Consider the following 21,100-nt stretch of genomic DNA (forward strand, 5'->3'; position numbering starts at 1 on the left):
GGATGGCCTGCACTTTTCTCTATGTATGATAGTCAATAAAACAAGACAGTGGATGATCCAAGATGCAAATTCACTGACAAAAATAGGGAGGGAACTAGCGTTTGATGAATGTGTAGAAGTCAGGCAGCGTGGTAGTTGCTGAGTTTTTGCAGTTTTTTTGTTTGTTTGTTTTTACTTTGGTAAAATATACATAACACAAAATGCACCATTTTAACTTTTTTTTTTTTAATGTTTGCTTTTGAGAGACAGACAGAAACAGAGACAGAGCATGAGTGGGGAGGGGCAGAGAGAGAGGGAGTCACAAAATCGGAAGCAGGCTCCAGGCTCTGAGCCGTCAGCCCAGAGCCCGACACGGGGCTCGAACTCACGGACCGTGAGATCATGACCTGAGCCGAAGTCGGACGCTTCACCGGCTGAGCCACCCAGGCGCCCCTTAACCGTTTTCTATTGTAAAATACAGTGGTATTGAGAACGTTCACATTGTTTGGCAGCCATCGCCACCATCCATCTCCAGAACTTTTCATCATCCCAAACTGAAACTCCATACCCATTAAACAAGAATGAGGCAGAAGGCCACCATTACCGCGCCCCTCAAAGACCCCGGCAGGGTCACAGAGGTAAGTATGAGCAATTCCAGGTCACTGCTAAAAGACAGTTATTAAAGGTAGCCTGAAAGTTATAAAGCCTGCTTTCGGTGCTGTCTTCAGAAACTTTTGACATCCTTAAAGGAAATGGAATGATGTTTTGATCGACTCGCCTGAGTTAGGTACTACCAGCAGCATGGCGCCCCTCCCGTGGGTGAGGCTTGTTACCCTACCGCAATCTACATGTTGACCCCCCATGTCTGTTCCACTTTCCTTCAGGGCCAGGACTGTGTCCCGTTCCCGTCATACGTGGAACAGTTGGTAGTGCGCCTGGCACGTAGTAATTGTTCCATATACGTGTGCTGAATGAATGAATCAAAAATTAATACCTGCTGAATTCTTACCCAAAGCTCAGGTGCTAATTAAATTTTTTCCCTTTTGGGAAAGAACCGCCTTTGGGAACATAATAAATCATCTGGTAACAGAAGTGAGAGACCTTGAAGGCAAGGAAAAAGAGATGGTTAAGTTGCCTCTGCATAAGAAAACAAGAGAGATTTGCAAATTTTTTTTTTCCTGATGGGGAAGGTGGGGAGCAGGTCCAGGAAGGGAGAGAAGAGAGAGCTGCCTGTGGGCAGGTGGGGGCTGGGGGACCATGCACAGCTGTGTTGGGTGGCCAAGGGCACTTTAAGAACAGAAACACCCAGAGTTCACTCTGAAGCTGCGTTGCTGTGATCAGGCACTGTCCCCCATCCCGTGTATTGTCAGCGACTAAATAATGTAAACGTGGACAGAATCCTTGGAGAGGGTTTTGGATTTCCTCAGAAGGTATGTGCCAACCTTATCCGGACTTCATGGGGACAGGGGAGCCCAGCAGACACTGTGTCACAGAAACAATACTTGTGCTAGATTGCTGGAAGAGTCTTCTGTCCATTCCCGATCATGAAATAATGTTATCTTTGGATCAGTCCAGACCTCAGAAAGCTGTGACGCAGATTCCTTTGTTCTGCCTACTACTGGAATTATTTTTACTGAGTTGAATGAGAAGATTAGGCCTACACTGAAGGAGGTCATACGAAATAAGCCACGGGAGCCTATTACCGAATTGACGTAGGGGTATTTGCTGATGAGGGCTCGTGTGTCTCATTACCAGACACTAAAAAAAAAAAAAAAAATTCCTAGGAAACATGATTTTTTTTTTTTTTGCATAAAAATGATAGCAAATCTTAGAACTAATGATATTCTCCCTTCTCTTCAGTTGCTAAAGTCTCCTGACCAAACTTGGGGCCCATGTCTAATGACTGTGCAGGACTTGACATACCCAATTTGACACCGTCCCTACCCCTGGCTTCACCTTCTTTTTTATTTAAGTTCATTTGTTTATTTTGAGAGAGAGAGAAAGAGAGAATCCCAGGCAGGCTGTGCGCTCTCAGCATGGAGTCCAATGCAGGGCTCGAACTCACCAACTGTGAGATCACGACCTGAGCCGAAACCAAGAGTCCGACACTTAACCAACCAAGCCACCCAGGGGACCCCTGCCTCTTTACTTTTTGGAGGTGCTTTGTGCCACATAGAATTCCATAAGCTGCCACCAACAATTTTTCAAGCAAGGCAAAGTGTAAAGAAAATAAATTAATAAACTCTCCAAATTATATTCTTTCCAGTTCCCACCCCAGGGTGCTTCTGCACTTCAAAGAGTGGAAAGCAGAAGATAAGCTATCTGCCTCCTACAGCCTGATGGCAGGTTTCACCCATCCCTCCCCATTCCTCCCTTGTAAGTACTGGCTGCCATTTCTAGCAAAATTATTTATGGGTCTGTTTTTTTGGATCAAAATCATGCTAGATCACACACACGCACAGGCACACACATCCCGAGCTCATTAAGCGATCAGAAAACTCTCTGCCTCCCAGCCACACAGTTTAGAGACCGAACTCCCTCAGCTCTTCTCAGATATAATATGCTTCTTATTTTTAGTGCATTTTCCTTATAAATTGTTTATGCGTGATAGAAATACTTCCCGTATACTTTGTGTTACTATGATACAATGTTAAGTATCTATGAAAAAAAGAATTTTAGAAATTAACCATGAAATTGTATGTGAAGCATCACTGGGGTCACCTACAATGTAAGCGTTACAATTGGCACTAAAGTTCCCCTCCACCATGGTCTTCCTCAGCCCCACTGCCGCCCAGAGTTAGTCACTGTTACCAGCTTGATGCACGTCCTTCCAGATTGTTGCCTATGCTTCTGCAGATATATAAACATATCTACAGCTATACATTGCTTTTATTATGTGTGTCTGTGTTAAATGCACGGTATGCTGTTCATGTTATTATGTGTATCTCTATGTTAAATGCTGTTCATGTTAACGCTGTTCTACAATTTGCTTTTTTTCACCTAACATTATGTCTTCAGAGCCACATTTCCTGCTTCGAGGGAAGAGCAATTTTCTATGTTAACTTATCCAAACAGCCTCTTCTAGCCAGTAGCTACTGGTCTTCCGCCTTTATTTTTCAGTCACTGGCACTACCAAAGACCAAAGTGGCAGGTCATAAAGGAATTCAGAAAAGGTGATCACAGGAGGACTACCTCGGAGGCCGCCATGCTACAATATGGTGCTCAACCTATTACTTGTCTCCGTCTCAAGTTCATTCATTTAACAATTTTTGACTGGCTATCTACGACCCACTGTTCCAGCCACTGGGGATTCATCTGTGATCTAAAAGAAAATCTGTACCTCTCTGGTGCTTTCAGAAGACAAAATAATAAGTAAAAGAAGTAATATGTTGGTGCTGATAAGTTCTATAGAGAAAACTCAGGGAGAAAAGAAGAATAGGGATTTCCAAGGGAAGACCCGTGAATGCAATTTTAAATATGGTGGCCACGGAGGGCCTATGGAGAAGATAACAATCTGAGCCAAAGTATACCTTTGATTTGTGCAGATAGTAGCTTCTTCTTCCGAGAGAGCGAGAAAAGAGTGAAGTGCAGCATTTTTAGCAATATCTTTCCCATCATTCAGCCCTCCCACAGCTGGCTCACCTTCTAAAACCTGACTGTTGAGCAATTCTAAGAGGGGTCAGGATGTTCACACTTCTGTCAGCCTACAGACAGCATGCCAGAAAACAACTTGGCTGTTTTCTCTTTCTGGCTTCCTTTATCAGGCACCTGCACTTTTAAAAGGTGTCATATTACAAGGCACCTGGCTGGCTTAGTTGGTAGAGCACGCAATTCCTGATTTCAGGGTCATAAGTTTGTGTCCCACGTTGCGTGCAGAGATTACTTAAAATAAACAAATAAAATGTTTAAAAGGTATCAAATTGCTTGTCTTGACTGCTATTTTGAAAAATTCTTGGGGCACCTGGGTGACTCAGTCGGTTGAGCGTCCGACTTCGGCTCAGGTCATGATCTCACGGCTTGTGGGTTCGAGCCCCATATTGGGCAATGTGCTGATGGCTCAGAGCCTGGAGCCTGCTTCGGATTCTGTGTCTTCCTCTCTCTCTGCCCCTAACCCACTCGCATTCTGTCTCTGTCTCTCTCAAAAATAAATAAACATTAAAATGTTTTTTTTCTAAATACAAATTTAAAAAACAGAAAAATTCTTTTCTTGCAAAACTCCCTTAAGACAAAGATTCTCAGCCTTGGCTGCATACTCGCTTTACCAGGAGAGCTTTAAAATTTTCTGCTGCCCGTGTGCCACCCTCAGAGGTCGTAATTTCATTGATCAGGGGTATGGCCTGAGCATCGGAACTTCTCAAAAGTTTTCCCAGGGATTCTAAGGCATTGCTAGGGATGAGAACCACTGTTTTACAGGCCGCTAGCCCCAGTGATAATGCGTTCCACAAATGACCACAGGTTTCCAATTGAAGGCCACTTCAGCCAGAAACTAAGACTGGGGGATCCTGTAATTAGCCACATGCTATTATTACTACTTATTCCTTAATTCCTTATACACAATTTCATGCTTTTGCAAAGTGCTCTCCAATATATTATCTTTTTGGAAATATATGTTGTCATCCTTAGTAATGTCCTTAAAAAGACACTAGAGACCGCACTGGTAAATGTTAATGGGGAAGGGCTTGGCCAAAAATGCAGATTAATTCCAAAAGAATTTCTTGAGCAGCTATTATGTGCCTCAAGCTCATTGTACTCTGAACTCATAGAGGTCTCACATCTTTCTTGACATTAAATTTAAACAATTTGAATTGGTTAAATAAGTTAAAATCCTCTTGAACTATAAATGATAACTAAAAGGAAAATATATAACGAAATACCTGAATATCGTGTTCACGCACATTATGGCATGTACCTGTTTAATATTCACGACTCTATCAGTTGAAAATTATTCTCTGAGCAAGCCCAGGCCCAGAGAGTTTAAGTGACTTGCCTAAAGCCATGCAGTTATAAGTTGCAGAATTGGAATTCGAACCCAGTTCTTCTAACTTTGAAACGAGCGCTCTTACCAGCGTGGATGGAAACTGCTGGCTCCAGCCGACTTTATGTGTCTTTGGTCTGTCTGTGTTCCTCTGAAGGCATCACGTGATCCAAGGAAATGCATTCACTGATCTTAGAGTCCATAATGAAAAAAGAAAAGAAACAAATATTTGTTTCAAATCTAATTCTTGCCATACTGGGACAGTGATTGAAAATGGTAGCAACCTCTATACCTATGTTAAAATATATACAATACCGGGTAGGGCAAAAGTTGACCAATAAAAATTACATCTTCATGTTCGTATATATTCCATAAATATATTTCTATGATATATATGATGTGTATAGGCATATACATGATATATTTATATTTTATGATTATGTTTTAATGAGAGAGAGAGAGAGAGAGAGAGAGAGAGAGGGCAAGCGGGGGAGTGGGACAGAGGGGGAGAGAGAAAGAATCTCAAGCAGACTCCACACTCAGCACAGAGCCTGACATGGGGCTTGATCCCAGGCCCTGGGATCATGACCTGAGCTGAAATCAAGAGCCGGACGTCCAACCATCTGAGCTACCCAGGCTCTCCTATATTTTATTTTTATAATTATATTTCACATTACATTTATATATTTCATATTATATATTTTAAATATATATTTTATATTTTATTTTCATCACATATATTTCTATATCCATTTCTATAATTTTAATTCTTGCACTTTTGAACAAATGTTTATATATCTGACGTTTCCAACAGAATTAAAATTTTGCTGTAAAAGCAGTAATAAGTTACCGTGCATTGAGTGTGCCCTATGAGAACTAAAAAAAAATTACTTCCTTCACCATAGTTAACATTCCAGTGACCTCTGCTAAGGCAGCCCTGAAAAATAACTTGCCATACCAACAGCTTAATGAGTAAGTCTGCCATTGTTTTCTTCCTTGTTTGTCCTCAACTGTGTGATAAATTTCAAAGATAAATTAGACCGATTAAATTCTGCCTCCACAGAGTACTGCTGGTTATAACAGTAAAACCAAAAGTCTTTCTAATTCCTTTCTCCACATTAACCCCAATCACTATTCCCACAGTAATCATGGTTAATAATTTATGAAACTTCTGAAGAATTTTTACATAGACACAAACAGATGTATATGCTTTTCCTAAGGGGCTCCTGAGCGGCTCAGTCGGTTAAGCATCCAACTCTTGATTTCAGCTCAGGTCATGATCTCATGGTTTGTGGCTTCGAGCCCCATGCTGGACTCTGTGCTGACAGTGCGGAGCCTGCTTGGGGTTCTCTCTCTCCCTCTCTCTCTGCCCCTCCCTCACGCACTCTCACTCTCTCTCTCTCTCTCTCTCTCTCTCTCAAAATAAATAAATAAACCTAAAAAAAAAAAATGGGAATACTGATACTATCTACATTACTCTATTTCCTTTGTTCTCATAACAAAAATTTAATTACCTTCAGACTCTATATTTCAAGTTCTAAATGTTCTCTGATACTCTGAAATTGTATTCGGTTCCTGCTATAAGCTGATTTCCACGACTGGGATGGGGAATGGTAGGCAGACACACAAGATGGAAGGGAGAGGTCATATGGAAAAGAAGAGTAAGCCAGTCAACAAGTTAGTAATCGGGAAGGGACATAAGTATGGAAATAACTGTAATATTTATTAATTCAGATGTTCATTCATTCATTCATTCATTCATTCATGATGATGAAGTATTCATACATCCAATAATAATTCCATAGGCAAGATGGAGAAACTGAGGCTAATTTCGGCCACTACTTCACAGCACAGCCATTAGGTTCAATTCTTCCTCAATTCTGTGCATTTTCTCCTCCCCTATGCCACAGACCATAGACGTACTGATTTGGCAGTGACTGAAGAGGCTCACTCTTACAACTCCCTATTCATCTGCCCCCTTGAATATATTCCCCTGTCACCTTGCAGCTAAAGGCTCTGTGATTAGGTTCTGGCAGTAAGATAAAAAGAGGTGATAGGTGCTAGTGCCTACCCTCCAATTTCTGCTTATCCCTTCCTTGCTGGGATGTAGACAGGTGTTGTGTGGTTACCAGAGTGGGTGTTTGTGGGGAGGGTGGATGGACTTCTGAATGTCCATAAAGGAGGATAAAGTAGACCTCAATGTGATCTGTCATTTTTTTTCATTCATTGAAAAAAACAAAACAAAACAACTTGGGACGCCTGGGTGACTCAATTGGTTGAGCATCTGACTCTTTTTTTTTTTTATTTTTTTTTAATGTTTTTATTTATTTTTGAGACAGAGAGAGACAGAGCATGAAAGGGGGAGGGTCAGAGAGAGAGGGAGACACAGAATCTGAAACAGGCTCCAAGCAGTCAGCACAGAGCCCGACACGGGGCTCGAACTCACATACCGCGAGATCGTGACCTGAGCTGAAGTCGCAGGCTTAACCGACTGAGCCACCCAGGCGCCCCGAGCATCTGACTCTTGATTTCGGCTCAGGTGATGATCTCACAGTTTGTGGGATCGAGCCCTGTTGCCTGGGATTCTCTCTCTCCCTCTCTTTCTGCCCCTACCCCACTCTCTCTCTCCCTCTCTCTCTCAAAATAAACAAACTTAAAAAAAAAAAAAAAACCTTGAAGCAAATATGAAAACTGTTAGCAGTTATTTATTCTGGTTGGTGGGTACCTAACTCTTTTTAAAATGTTTGTATGCCTCTATACTTTTCAATGTTTTATCTATAATTTAAAATAAATTATAGAGAAACAAACTACAAGGGACTCTTAATACTAGAGAACAAACTGAGAGTTGCAGGAAGGGAGGCTGGTGGGAGATGGGCTAGATGGGTGATGGGCATTAAGGAGGGCACTTGTTGGGATGAGTACTGGGCTCAGTCCCACAAACTGCAAGAGATCATGACCTGAGCTGATATCAAGAGTCAGAAGCTTAACCTCCAAAATATCTTAGATTCTAACGATCATTCTACAGTCATCAAAGACATTACAGGAAGTCACATTAGTTATGTTGCTTGGTTTCACATAAGAGAAAGGGAACCTTGTACTCTCAGCCTGACCTAGATACTCCATTGAGCAGAAGCAATCTCCCAGAACATTAACACCAGATACGGCTACTTTGTGACAAAAACGTGAACCTTGTGCAAAAGGGCTAGAGAGTCAAAAGTAGATATTGACCAAATCTTGGGCCACATTAAAAAAAAAAAAAAATCCACTGAATCTGTCCATGTGATGCACCAGGAAATATATCTGAAGAGAAAATTTGCCTAAGTCAATGGCTTTCAAACCTTTTTGACCTAGATCCACATGAAGGAATACGTCTTATGCTAGGATCCAGTTCATATATACATGTGTAAATCTAAAGGTTTCATGAAACAGCATTCACCTTTACTGTGAGTGATTCTATTTTCTTTTCTACTGTTTCTTTTTTAATTAAGTTGGTCCCTAGTCACGGAATTGTTTTTCAGCTCTCAGTTTGAAAAGGACTGTTATACCAGGGTTTGAATATATGCTGCATCGTATTAATTGAGATGGATTTAACTTAATTTAATTAAGAGGATTAAAGAAAACTTTATCTCATCCGTTTATTTATCAACAATGATTGAGTGGAGCCTGGGTAGCTCAGTAGGTCAGGTGTCAGGCTCTTGATCTCAGCTGGGGTCATGATCTCAAGGTTCCTGGGATCCAGTCCCACATGGGGCTCTGTGCTATTGGTACAGAGCCTGCTTGGGATTCTCTCTCTCCCTCTCTCTCTCTGCCTCCCCCCACCCCTGAAGCGGACACGTGAGCTTTCGCTCTCCCCCTCTCAAAATGAATAAACTAAAAAAACAAAAACAAAAAACAATGATTGAGTCAGGCCCTGTTCTGACTCCTGAGGTACAGCAACTAACAAAACAAAGTCCCCTGTTCATAGAGCTTACGTTATAGGGCTCTGCTGTCCAATAAAGTTACTAGCCATGGATATTTACATTTAAATTAATCAAAATTAAATAGAAGTAAAATCTCAGTTCCAGTGCCACACTAGCCACATTTCAGGTATTCAGTAGCCACTTGTGGCCTATTGGCTACTGTATTAGAGCAGATACAGAACATTCCCATTATCAAAGTAAACTCTTTTGAACAGCTCTGCTCTGAAGGGAAGAATTTGCCTTGTAACTTGACTAAGGTAATGATTTGTTAGCAGAGTACAAAGAGCCTAGGTGAAAGGAGCAAGAGAATTCATTAACAGATCTCAGAATGAAGGGGTTCAGACCATGCGCCAGGAATAGTCCAGCTGGCTCATTCCTAAATCACCTTCTGTCACAGTCATAAACTACACTCCTACCTCCCTAATTCCGTATTAAGCAAATTCCTTTTTCTGTAACTTGACGACTTTCTATACTACACATAACCAGCTAGGAATTTCTCATTCTACATTAACGGTATTCTTGTTTTGCAAATCAATCTCGTACAAGTTTGGTAAATATTAATTTCCCTGAACTTGACCCCCAGTGAGTAAAGTGAACACTACTAAGCTGCGAACCAGACCCTTTGCACTGTGAGTACAGAAAGGACTACTAGTTGCCTACATTCTTCCTTAATAACAAAATCCTGATTTCACTTAGGTGGCGACGAGCCAGTGTCCATGAGCTGGAAGACGACAGTGTGCGGCCTTCCCTGCAAGTAGATGTATCCATGTAATTGTTTGGTGGGATTGTGGCCAGGGTACAGGGCTGCAAGGGCACCTGGCTCCGGCGGTGGGGGGGGGGGGGTCCCAAACAGACCAGATTCGGTCACTCACTGCTGACAAAATCCAACGGCAGAGAGATGAGTGGCAGTGAAACAGGCAAAGGACTAGGGTCTCAAAGACTGTCTCCCAAGTGCTGAAAATACTTCCGGCTTTACGTAAGGAAAGTGTGGGGCAAAGGTGGGTGGGTAAATGCAGGTGAGCGGTGAAGGTCAAATTCATCATTGTTTTGGAGTCAATGACGGGTGGTGTCTTATGGGATCAGGGCGGTCCTCATGGCATGAGGGGGTAGTTTTGATTCCCGTTGAGGATGCTTTTGCCCTCAGGATCTTCCACCTGAACTAAGAGCCAAGCTGGAAAGAAGAATCCAACTAGAAAGCTTGAGGTCAAAATGGAGGCAGAGGAAATCCTCTTTCAGGACTTCTGGAATAGCTCCTTAGAAAGGAAACACACAGCTGGAATGTACCTCTCTTGTCCTCCCCTTTTCTTGCAGCCTGCAAGGTGAATGTGATGGTTGGAGTTCCAGAATCTATTGTAGACCATGTAGGTGGTGGAGAAGAAAGGAAGATCCTAGGCTCCTTGTGCCCGTGAAGCCACCAAATCAGGCTGGACTGCATATCCCTGAATTTCTTTTATATGAGAGAATAACCCCTTATATTGAAGCTATTGTAGTCAAGCCTGAACTGATAAAATGGGTGAACTCTCATGAGGTGCTTTTCTCCTGTGACGACTTGTGTGAAAAGGCCACAAGCCATGGTCTTTGAGACCTCTTCAATTGTGAGAGATAACAAGTCATATTCAGCTGTAAAATTTAGGACCATCTTAGATTTTTGTTATACGTCCCTGAGCAAATCATTGTAAGAAGTTAAATATCATAGAAAATTTCAAATGATGCCAAAGCAAAAGCTAATCAGTTAGATAAAGGCCAAATCCTTCCAATTTGTCAGTGGCTTGCAATTAGTGAATAATTTTCCCTATTTACATTACTGGTGTTCTAAGTAGGTATTTTCAAGGTACAGCACAGAGTTTTTCAGTCAACAGGATGGAGCTTACAAAATATCCGAAATTTCAAATCAGATTTTCCTAAGATTTTTTTTATGATTTCAAGTCTCTGAATTACCATGAGCTATCAAACATTAACCTGAGTTAGAAATCTCATAAGTTGAATTCTTTCAGGGATTTGCAATTAACGTTATGATTAAATAGAACGTCTTTAATACAACTAAATCCCTAAAATATCTCCAAATAGCATAATTAGAGGATTAATGGAATAGTTTCAGCAATATTTTATAAAGTAATAAAAATATGAGAAGAATTATGCATCCAAATTCAACCAATATTTATTGACAACCTATTAAGGACACCAGGCTTTTTTCATTGCCTTATTTAAGATCCCCAAACCCCCCTTTTTTGTTTAATGTTTATTTTTGAGTGAGAGACAGAGTGCGAGCGGGGTAGGGGCAGAGAGTTGGAGGCGGGGCGGGGGATGGGACACAGATTCCGAAGTCTCTGAGCTGACAGCACGGAGCTACACGTGGGGCTACAACTCAGGAACTGAGATCATGACCTGAGCCAAATTTGGAAGTCAGACGCTTAACCATCTGAGCCACTGAGACACCCCTTCCAAAACCGTTTAACTCTGGAAACACTCCATTCTATGCTTGGGCTTAGGGAACCTGGCTTTCCTAAGGTTGCAGGACTAGTAACAGATAAAGCCAAGATTTCAGTCTAAAGTCCTTCAACTTCAGTACTCTTTTTCTCTGTGGCTTTTTAAAAACTTGAAAAAAATGTTTTTAATTGAACATGTAACTGGAGAGGAATGGAGGGAGCAGTTTAGGCGTACTAGATCAGTAAATGGGAATTTTCTAAATAACTTAAAATGTTAAAGCTGAGGAAAATAATTGATGATGTGCCTGGGATAATCTGTTTCACTCCTAACATCCCAGAAATAATTCCCAGGTTTGAAAGACCCTCCAGAGACCATCTGTCAGATGTCCATTTGTTTTCAAATCGCCTTCATGCCATTTTTTAGTTTCTTCCCAGTTACCCAGGGCCTTCTGGGCTGCCCTTCTGGGAGGATACTATTTCCTGGCTCTTTTCCCTTTTAACTCTTCCATCATCTCAATGCACTGTCCTATGCTCTGCTCTTTCCCAAGAGCTGCGCTCTCTTACTGGGCAGAATGCTTTATTACCGCATTTAGGAAAAAAAAAAAAAGTTAATGTATTATAATTGCCCGATTATTTGACTTACTAGAACAAAAACTTCTGTTAAGGATAGGGCTGGTTTTAACTTGTTTACAATTAGGACGTCCGTGCAAAACCCGGTGCTAGGGACCCCACAGAGCATAAAAAATACTCGTGGAATGAAACAAGCTCTCGGGTTTCACGCAAAAAGGGAAATTGTTTCACTAGGAGTTTATTTTGCTTTACACCTAATAATTGGGTCTAAAGTCCAAATAACATTTGAGCAGGTGGGAAACTCCCTATTTCTAACTCTCCAGCATCTAGGATAGAATTTCGACGTCATCTTAAAGTGACAATATAGCCCTTTTATCAAACCAAGGACATAATTCAAGACCCAGTGCAAAACAAAGTTCTCCAGCAGTCGGCCTCAGGAATCCGCAAGCTTTCGAACTGGGAGATGGAAACCCCATCATGTAAACTCCCACGACACCTTCCTTCCTTCCCACAGACTTTCAGCATCCCCACGACGGATCCGAGGGCTGGCGGGACTACCTGTAGCCCACCACCCGGACTCAGTCCTGTCCCACGAAGGCGTCCGAAAACTACAGCTGGGGCAAGCGCCTGGGCCAAATGCTAAAAAGTTCCCCGAGGCCTCGCGAGACCCAGGAGGGAGGCCAAAACCCGGCCTCTGCCCTCATCGTCGTGGAGAGCCTCGCGGTCTCCCCCAGCCCCGACCCTCCGTAAACGCGAACTACTCTACAACAGTTGACATTTGGGTTCCCAGAAAAGGGTGGGAGCTGCGGGGCAGAGGCGTCGGGCGGAAGCTTGAAGAGATTTCATCTACGCTCCACCCGGTCCCACCTCCCAGGACAGCCCGACACGGCAGGTAGGGGCAGGGCCCCAGGCCCCGCTTCCCCCACTCTCCCCACTCGGGGCCGGAAACCCCTTTCCCCTCCCTCCAGAGCTCCCCTCCCCCACCACGAGAGCGGCGGAACTCGGCATTGTGTACCAGGGACGAGTCCCCGGATGCTCGCCTCTCCTCCCCGGCCCGCGCCTTGGCTCCACCCCCAGCGCGGCTCTGCGTGCCACGTCACCGCTTGCAGCGCTTCCGGAGGCGCAGCGGGCGATGACGTAGGGGGACGTGCCCTCTATATGAGGTTGGGGAGCGGCTGAGTCGGCCTTTTCCGCCCGCTCCCCCCTCCCCCCGAGTGCCGCTCCGGCTGCACCGCGCTCGCTCAGAGCTCCCGGCTCCTGCTAAGCTAGCGCCGCCGTCGTCTCTCCCCGGCCGCCGTCATGATCATCTACCGAGACCTCATCAGCCGTGAGTCGTGACTGCACTACTCCTACTGCCGCGCGCAGGGGACAGGGGTGCGGGTGGGGGCGGGGGAGACGGACGCCCCTGCTGTCGTGGGCCTAGGGGACGCTGGCGGCCTTTCCGGGAGCGAGGAGGCGTCGGTGCCTGGGGCACGCGTCGGGGTTTCGAGCGCCCGGGGAGGGGTGGGGGCCGCGTGCGGCCGGCTGGCGCGGGAAATGGCGCCGGTTCCAGGCCTCCGGGCGCACCGTGACCGGCGGGTTTGTGTCCCCGAGCAGATGATGAGATGTTCTCCGACATCTACAAGATCCGGGAGATCGCGGACGGGCTGTGCCTGGAGGTGGAGGGGAAGGTGAGTCGGTCGGGCCGCGGCGCGGGGGAGGCAAGGCCGGGCAGGCTCGGGTTTCCGCCGCACCCCCGCCCGAAGTTGTGCAATCCTCTCCGCTGCCTCCTGGCGGAGGAGACGCTTTTTCCGGGCTCGGGTTTTTCTAGAAAAGTGGAGGCGGAGCTGAGCCTGGAAATAGGTCCGCGGGCTTGGCGCCCATCCTCCTCCCGGGCGATCCGGGACAGGTAGCCTCGAGTTGGGAGCCCCAAGCCTTTCCACATTTGCTTTATCCGTACTTGCTCATCGACCTAAAATCCCACACAGAACTTCTCCTTGGGTGTAAATGATCCCGTTTTTGTTGCAGTCAACAAAGAATTCTTGTTGAGTTATGGTGTTTCAGGAAATTTCGCGGTGCATGACTTTTTTCTCCATAACGATGTGTTAGTGGTTTTTTAACAAGAGTCCAAAGTGTCGGGGGGACGCTGATGGAAGCATGAGCTGCTGACATAGATCTTCGGGACGCGTTTATGCTAAGGTCAAAAGTGTTTGAAGCAACTATTTTTTCTTGATGTAGATGGTCAGTAGGACAGAGGGTAACATTGATGACTCGCTCATTGGTGGAAATGCCTCCGCCGAAGGCCCTGAGGGCGAAGGTACCGAGAGCACAGTAATCACTGGTGTGGATATTGTCATGAACCATCACTTGCAGGAAACCAGCTTCACAAAGGAAGCCTACAAGAAGTACATCAAAGATTACATGAAATCGTAAGTGAACCTGGTGCAACCTTCCTACTGTCTGGAATCCTGGGGATTTAGGAATATGCTCACTTTAAGTTCTTAGCAGGCATACTTGGCGAAAGGTCTGAACCTTTTTCTGTGGATGAGCTCATGGGGATAGTTGCTTTTCTAGAAGTAAACGTGTGAGCATACTGGAGCATGCAGTCTGGTTTCAGCCTTTTAGAATCTTATTTTGGAAATAACATGAAATCCAAAATTGTGAATGGTCTTGAAACTTGCCTCTTGTGAGCTACTAGTTTCTTGATTGTGCCATGTTAATTTTGCCCAGTGACAGCTAGTTGCCCTTTCAGTGGTTGCTGGATTCAGTTTGGGTTTCTTTAGTGAATAAAAATTTGTTTTGCTGAGAACTCCGTACTTTAACCTGTTAATGAAATATTGTTGTAGAATCAAAGGCAAGCTTGAAGAACAGAGGCCAGAAAGAGTAAAACCTTTTATGACAGGGGCTGCAGAACAAATCAAGCACATCCTTGCTAATTTCAAAAATTACCAGGTAAATACCTTAAGTGTTTGTATCAAAGCATTGCATAATCTTGACTGCCAGCGCAACAAATTACTTGATGAGCCTTTGATGTAATTGTGGCTATTTCCTGGGTCTTGTGAGCGGTTTAAATACTTCATAGATTGAATTCCAGTAGTCTGGGCTGTGGAAAGTAGCCTTCCCTGCTCCCAAGTGTGTTTCCAGATCTTGCCTTGTTGCAGAATCTCTTCCCTACTTGCTTCCCAGATGACTTTTTTCATTTCTTCCTCTCTGGAATTGCTTGTTAACGTCCTAAGTGGTCTTCCAGTTTTCTTTCTAATTTACAAGTCCAGTGTGTTGCTGCCAGTAGAGTTCTTTCTAAACTTGTTCTGTTGGGAAACTCCGTGACTTTGCCTTACTTCTAAGACTTAATACCCTGGCTCTTTTTTTTCTGTTTAATGTGCTCTTTCATTGTATGTTCCGTGTGCTTGATGATGTAAACAGGCTTTTACAGAGTTTGGAATTGTATATGTGGGGATGAGAGAGTAAGTTTCCAGAACGCCTAAAGTGTTCCTAGATTGCTCTGTACTTACTTTGCTGATTTATTAGTGTCATTTGGTGAACAGGAAGTTTGCTTTTTTTTTTCTCCCCCCTCTCCTGGTGAAAGTCTCTCTTAAATTGTGGTGTTCTAAATTCTCCTTTGATTGTTTCATCGTAGTTTGTTTTGGTATGATGTGTATATAAAGGTCTAATCCTGGGTATTTGTTTGCTTCCTGAGTTCTTTATTGGTGAAAACATGAATCCGGACGGCATGGTTGCCCTGCTGGACTACCGCGAGGATGGTGTGACCCCATATATGATCTTCTTTAAGGACGGTTTAGAAATGGAAAAATGTGTAAGTATCAGGAAGTGGGTTGAGATCCGCATTGTAAAAATGGACACATCTCAGATGTGACTCCTTGTTTCCTGCCACTGGGATGGTTAGAATGGGTTTTACAACACTCTTGAAAGATACAGGTCTGGGTCTTCTTTCTCTTTCTTTGGGGGTCTAAAAGGGTTGTGTTTTACACGGAAGAGATTTTTATGGCACAGAAAGGCACTTAAGAGTTTTTTTTATCTACACAGAAAGCTTGTGTTTAGGTGGCTTAAATCCTAGCTTCCACGCTAAACTGATGAGAAACAGCACTGTGTTAATCTTCCCCCGTAGAAATGGCCCCCTTTATATTTTGCCACACGTGTGCGTGAGTAGCATGTATGGCACGAAACGTTTTCCGCTTTGGTTTACTGATAACGGGCAACTGGTCATTGAAAGTCTTGACATTACTAGCTTTTAGTAAATAAAGTTAGAGCTGGCTGCTGACCCCGACGCAGACTGCTTTAGTAAAACTAAATGTCTACTATGCACGGAATTGCTGGAGGCAGTACAGAAATGAAAGCATTCATCATCCTAGCTCTCCCAAGGCTTCCATATAAATCAGGAGCAAGATAAACTTTAGGCTACACTAAATAAGATCAGAGGCAACAGTGGACTAAAATATCCCCGGATGGTACAGATGATTCGGTGAGGGGATCATCCCAGGCTTGTCTGAGGTTTTTGTTGGTGGAACGTGTGAGTGGGACTTGCTCCAGAATGAGGCATCTAGAAAATGTGCTATCTCTGAGTTGGTAAGGATGGCTCTGCATCCACTGATAGACCTCGAACAGTTGGCCGTTGTTCTTTTGGTTTGCACTAGGATGCGAAAGGAAAAAAATCCCCGCGCTTTCTGTCTGTCTTTGTGGCAGCCCGGATTGAATAGGGGAATACACCTAGAGCCTAGAAATGTTAAATATATTTTCGCATTGGCTAAAAGTGTTAATTCAGGCTTCCTTGTTTTTACAGTAACGAATTTGGCTCTTAACTTTGGACGTATCACCTGTCGTCCTAGCTGGCTCCTACTCATCCACACGACACCAGGACTTAGACGAATGGGACTGACGTCATCTTGAGCTCTTCATTTATTTTGACCTTGGTTTATTTGGAGCGGAGGCATTGTTTTTAAGAAACCATGTCATGTAGGTTGTTTAAAAATAAAATGCATTTAAACTTATTTGAGAGAATGCCTCTTAGTTTAATACATATTTAAATCCATCCTGTGTAGTGTCCTGGAGAAGCTAGAGCCTGGTTGTAGACTACTGCTAGAAAGCATAAGACTGCCTGCAGATAACTTCTACAGTGAGAACTACTTCTGGGACTGCCATATAAAAAACAAGGACCCAAAGTCTTAATTCTGAGTTCAAGGAAAGGGAAAGACCATGCTCATAGCTGTGCCAACATTTGAAGTGGATTCCTCACACATTTCATCACCTGCAAACGGAAGTAGTTAACTCTGGAAGAGATTACCAAAAGAATAAAAAGAGACTAATACGGTTGGAAGCAAAGTTTTGTCTGATCTTATTTATCCTAAATCAAGTAGAGCCAAGTTCTAGAGAAATCTAGACCTCTCCTGGAATTCGTGTGTCAAACTCCCTGGAATGGGGTCGGCAGACTGGCTTGTCTTGCCACCTCTTTTCGTGTGACTTTGAGGTGGTGGTTTACATTCTCAAACGGTTGGGAGAAAATAGCTGGTGGGATATGAAAATGTCAATTTGTCCAGTTTGTTTTGACCACTGCCGTGCTCATTTGCTTACATACTGATGGGCTCTTCGCGGTAAGAGCAGAGTATGACAGACCTTAAGGCCTGCAGATGCTAAAACAACCACGTGACCGTTCACAAGGCTTTCCAGGCCCAGCTTTGAAAGATGGAATGTGGGAGAGCTGGTGGGCAGAGGAAAATCAACTGCTGTGTCCTGTATCTAAAAGGGCTGTGGGTGTCAGAAATAGAATACTGGAAATGCATCTATTTGACAGGCCTGGAGCAGTTCCCATCTGCTGCTAAGGTTTCCACTAGAGATGCAAGAAAAAAGTGTCCTCGCGCTTTCTGTCTGTCTGCTCGTGGCAGTTAAGATTGAATGGGGGAATACAGGACAAAAACGTGGGAGAGAGTTTCTGCAACTCCGAAGTACCCCGGTCAACAACGAAGACCTTGTTTTACTCCAGAGGATCGAAAATGAGTTTTATGAGAGAAGTGTTGGGAAATGATTGCCCAGAGACCCTTGCCTTTTGATTAATTCTACTTTTGAAAGCTTAGGGGTTAAAACTAAATTGAAGGCAAGCCAATGACTCATCTGGTCTTCGACACATGAACCCAGGATGAGTCCAGTGACTTAGCTATGTGGCTCGGAACCTGAGACCTGCCAAGGTTGGAGGTGTCCCCTGATGATTGGTAGAAGTAAACCCAAATACTGGAAACCAGGCTGGTAGCAATTTAAGCATTTTGGTATGACCTTAAAATCTAGGAAAAGTGCCAGTCCCTGATCTAGGAGGCCACATGGCCCTCAAACGGGAAAGAATTTTCAGGCAGTGGTCTGAGCTGTGAGTATGGCCACCTGATGGTGGGAGAGGTCTTGAGGTCTCATCTGTACTGAAACCTGATGTAGTGAACTAGCCATAGAAACCAGTGGAAGAACAGGAGTAGCAATGCAGAGGCTTTGTAGGAAGTGAATTCAGGTCAGTGAAACCTAGGAATGCTTATTTTAGCCTGGTTAAGATATTTTGTGCGAGAGTAACAGGATATGTGTATTTGTGTATATGTCAGAAGGCCTGTCATTTTATGTCCCTTAATGATGCTGAGATCGGTAACAGGCATGTTCCTCGTGTCGTTTAAGCCCTCGACTTTGTTACGTGTATGGAGAAAAATTGAAAAAGGACTTTCATAGTGTTGTCCGGGAAGGCCTCTGTAATGTGATTTGAATAGGAACCTGAAAACAAGTAAGTAGACTATGGATATCGGGGCAGAACATTCCAAGCAAAGAAACGCAAACGCAGAGTCTGAAGTGCAGTGTGCTTGACATGTTCTGGGGACACGGTGGCCAGTTGGACCCACGATGATAAGGGGAAAAGTTAAGGCATAAAAGTGAGTACCCAGGAAAAGAGGAAACCAGATTAATGTAAGAAGGCCATAGGCAGGCTTTGAGCAGAAGGGTGACATGATATGACCTAATGAATTGGGTCAACAATTGACTCTTAGGAGGGGAAAGAGGAGGTCTAAGGATTTAAAGAGAGCCTGAGAGATCTCAATGCATGATCTTTGAAGCCAGAACACCCTGAGATCACTTAGGATAGACTCTGCCCTCCAGCGTACAGCTTGAGATTGGTCAGCATGATGAACTGGCAAAGGTGATTCAGAAGGAACTGGTCCTAGAGGTAGGAAAATGATGGGAGTGGTCTGGAAGTCCAGTGGACTGTTTGAGAGTTACCTGTTGCCAAACTAGTCAAGGTGAGGGCCAAGAAGGCGAACTTGACGAATGTTTGGTTTGAATAAGGGGAAGAAAGCCTGGCAAAAATGGACTCAACGAACAACCAGCATGTTGCCCATGAACTGTCCGTAGAAACAGGTGACCCTTGAGCAACACAGGTGTAACTTGCATGAGCACACTTAGACTTTACGGTGCCATAAAGTAGTTCATGCTTTTTTTCCTCTAGCTTTATTCTAAGGCTACAGTATACAACATACAAAATATGTTTTAATGTGCTGTTGGCAAGGCTTCTGGTCAACAGTAGGCCATTAAGTATTTGGGAGTCGAAGGTTAGTGTGCAGATTTTTTACAGGGCGGGTGGTGCCTTAAATCCCTGTGTTTAAGGATCGACTACGTGTTTTTTATTGCCTGTTCATCTGCTTAAGTAATAGGTGTGTGAATGGCTCCTTTGAGTCAATAGACCTTTTTCTTAAAATAGAACTCGCATTGATCTAAGTTCCATCATCTGAACTTGAGGGTTAACCAATAACTACAAACTAAATTGGTAATGACAGTTACGGTAAATTTTAACAGTAAGAACCTCAACCAACTCAAAGACATTGATACAAAAGTGTCCTAAAGTTCTGAGCATATGCATAGGGCAGAGCGACCTTGGCTGGCAGCCAGAATATTCATGACAATAGAACTTAAATCGGGAGGATGTTAATGAATGAGGAGAGATCACACCTTAGCGACCAGAATTTGTACTTAGGTTGCTGCTACGCAGCTCATACTTCTATGATAAAAGCACAACAGCCCCCCGGTGGGCCACAAACCTATTCCTTCAAAAGAGCTCCAGCTTTGTGGCAATGGGTACCTGTTTCCAGAGACTGCCCATAAGAACCGAGTGCCCGACCTGATGTTCTGGGGCAGATCCATGATCCTCTGGGGCTATGGATCATACGTGAAAATCACCTTTCCTTTGATGCTGCCCCAAAATGACTTAACTTTGGATATTTAGTTCTTTGGGTAACTTTTAATATTCCATCATACCAAAGGTAAAATCTGACTAAAGTGTTTAACAGAACACAACTAAAGAAAAAGGTGCTGGGGCGCCTGGCTGGCTCAGTTGGTAGAGCGTGCAACTCGATCCTGGGGTTGTGAGTTCAAGCCCCACATTGGGTGTAGGGATTAATTAAAAATACTCTGGAAAAAAAAAAAATGCTCTGCACCCTCTGTTGAAATAGTTAACTGCTATGACAGAAGCAATCGAAGTACACGGTACGTTCTTTAAGCTTGGAGTTTGAATATAAAGTTGCAAATCCTAATGAGGCTGGTAGTTTATATTTATCCCACTAAATTCCTCCAAATCTATCCCTAAGTGCAGCAGTGGTACATGTGACCATAAGGCTTGTTGGCAGTCCAAAGCCTGTTTCTTTTTTTTTTTTTTTTAACTATTGTGGGGCATGTTTTTAGCTACTGGAACATTCCAGTTTATTTCCTAAGCTAGTAGATTGTGGATTTGTGCTATTCTACATGGTTTCATACAACAGCCTGGAAATTCACATACAAGATTCCTCCGTATGCTGGGCCTTGAGAACCTTAAGTAGATGTGATGTTAGCAAGAGTCTATACAACTGAGAGAAATGTCAACGTTGAGCCTAGGGGAAGATTCTTTTCAAAGTAACTGTTCAGTGACGTTTCCTTCAATTACTGATGCCTCTCCTCCGCCCCCTCCAGGATTTACTTGACATCTCCCTTCATTTATATGTGTGTAGTACTCTTCTGAGCTGGAGGTAAAGCAGGAAGCATGGAGATGGGGGGACCTTATGGAGTGCTTTTATTAATGCATCAAAATTTGACACGGAGAAGTGAGAATTGAGACATCAGATGACTCACTTGGGTCCTCTGTGGGAGAGGACCCGGACCACAGTTGGCTAGCCAAGACGGCAGCACTTTCCAGTAGTTTCGTAGAGCTA

At 43.8% G+C, this 21,100-nt stretch overlaps 1 protein-coding gene and 2 non-coding genes across 3 annotated transcripts; all 3 read left to right on the top strand.

Moving 5' to 3' along the window:
• The first annotated feature begins 13,053 nt into the window (after positions 1–13,053).
• On the top strand, positions 13,054–16,892 carry TPT1 (tumor protein, translationally-controlled 1). Its single transcript, XM_027064873.2, has 6 exons — positions 13,054–13,236; positions 13,506–13,579; positions 14,127–14,317; positions 14,735–14,840; positions 15,586–15,702; positions 16,687–16,892. The coding sequence occupies exons 1-6, from the start codon at positions 13,209–13,211 to the stop codon at positions 16,687–16,689; spliced, it is 519 nt and encodes a 172-aa protein (XP_026920674.1). The 5' UTR covers positions 13,054–13,208; the 3' UTR covers positions 16,690–16,892.
• On the top strand, positions 16,485–16,615 carry LOC113601164 (small nucleolar RNA SNORA31). Its single transcript, XR_003422331.1, has one exon. It is a non-coding gene; the product is annotated as a small nucleolar RNA SNORA31 (small nucleolar RNA).
• Positions 16,893–17,677: 785 nt separating the features above from the next.
• LOC113601165 (small nucleolar RNA SNORA31) lies at positions 17,678–17,811 on the top strand. The gene has a single exon (XR_003422333.1). It is a non-coding gene; the product is annotated as a small nucleolar RNA SNORA31 (small nucleolar RNA).
• Positions 17,812–21,100: the final 3,289 nt, after the last annotated feature.

Source organism: Acinonyx jubatus, chromosome A1, assembly GCF_027475565.1.
Source record: "Acinonyx jubatus isolate Ajub_Pintada_27869175 chromosome A1, VMU_Ajub_asm_v1.0, whole genome shotgun sequence".
NCBI lineage: Eukaryota > Metazoa > Chordata > Mammalia > Carnivora > Felidae > Acinonyx > Acinonyx jubatus.

Coding starts and splice junctions, on each gene's coding strand:
- TPT1 (XM_027064873.2), top strand. CDS start 13,209: ATGATCATCTACCGAGACCTCATCAGCC. Junction 13,580..14,126: donor GCCTGGAGGTGGAGGGGAAG/GTGAGTCGGTCG, acceptor TTCTTGATGTAG/ATGGTCAGTAGGACAGAGGG. Junction 14,841..15,585: donor CTAATTTCAAAAATTACCAG/GTAAATACCTTA, acceptor TTGCTTCCTGAG/TTCTTTATTGGTGAAAACAT.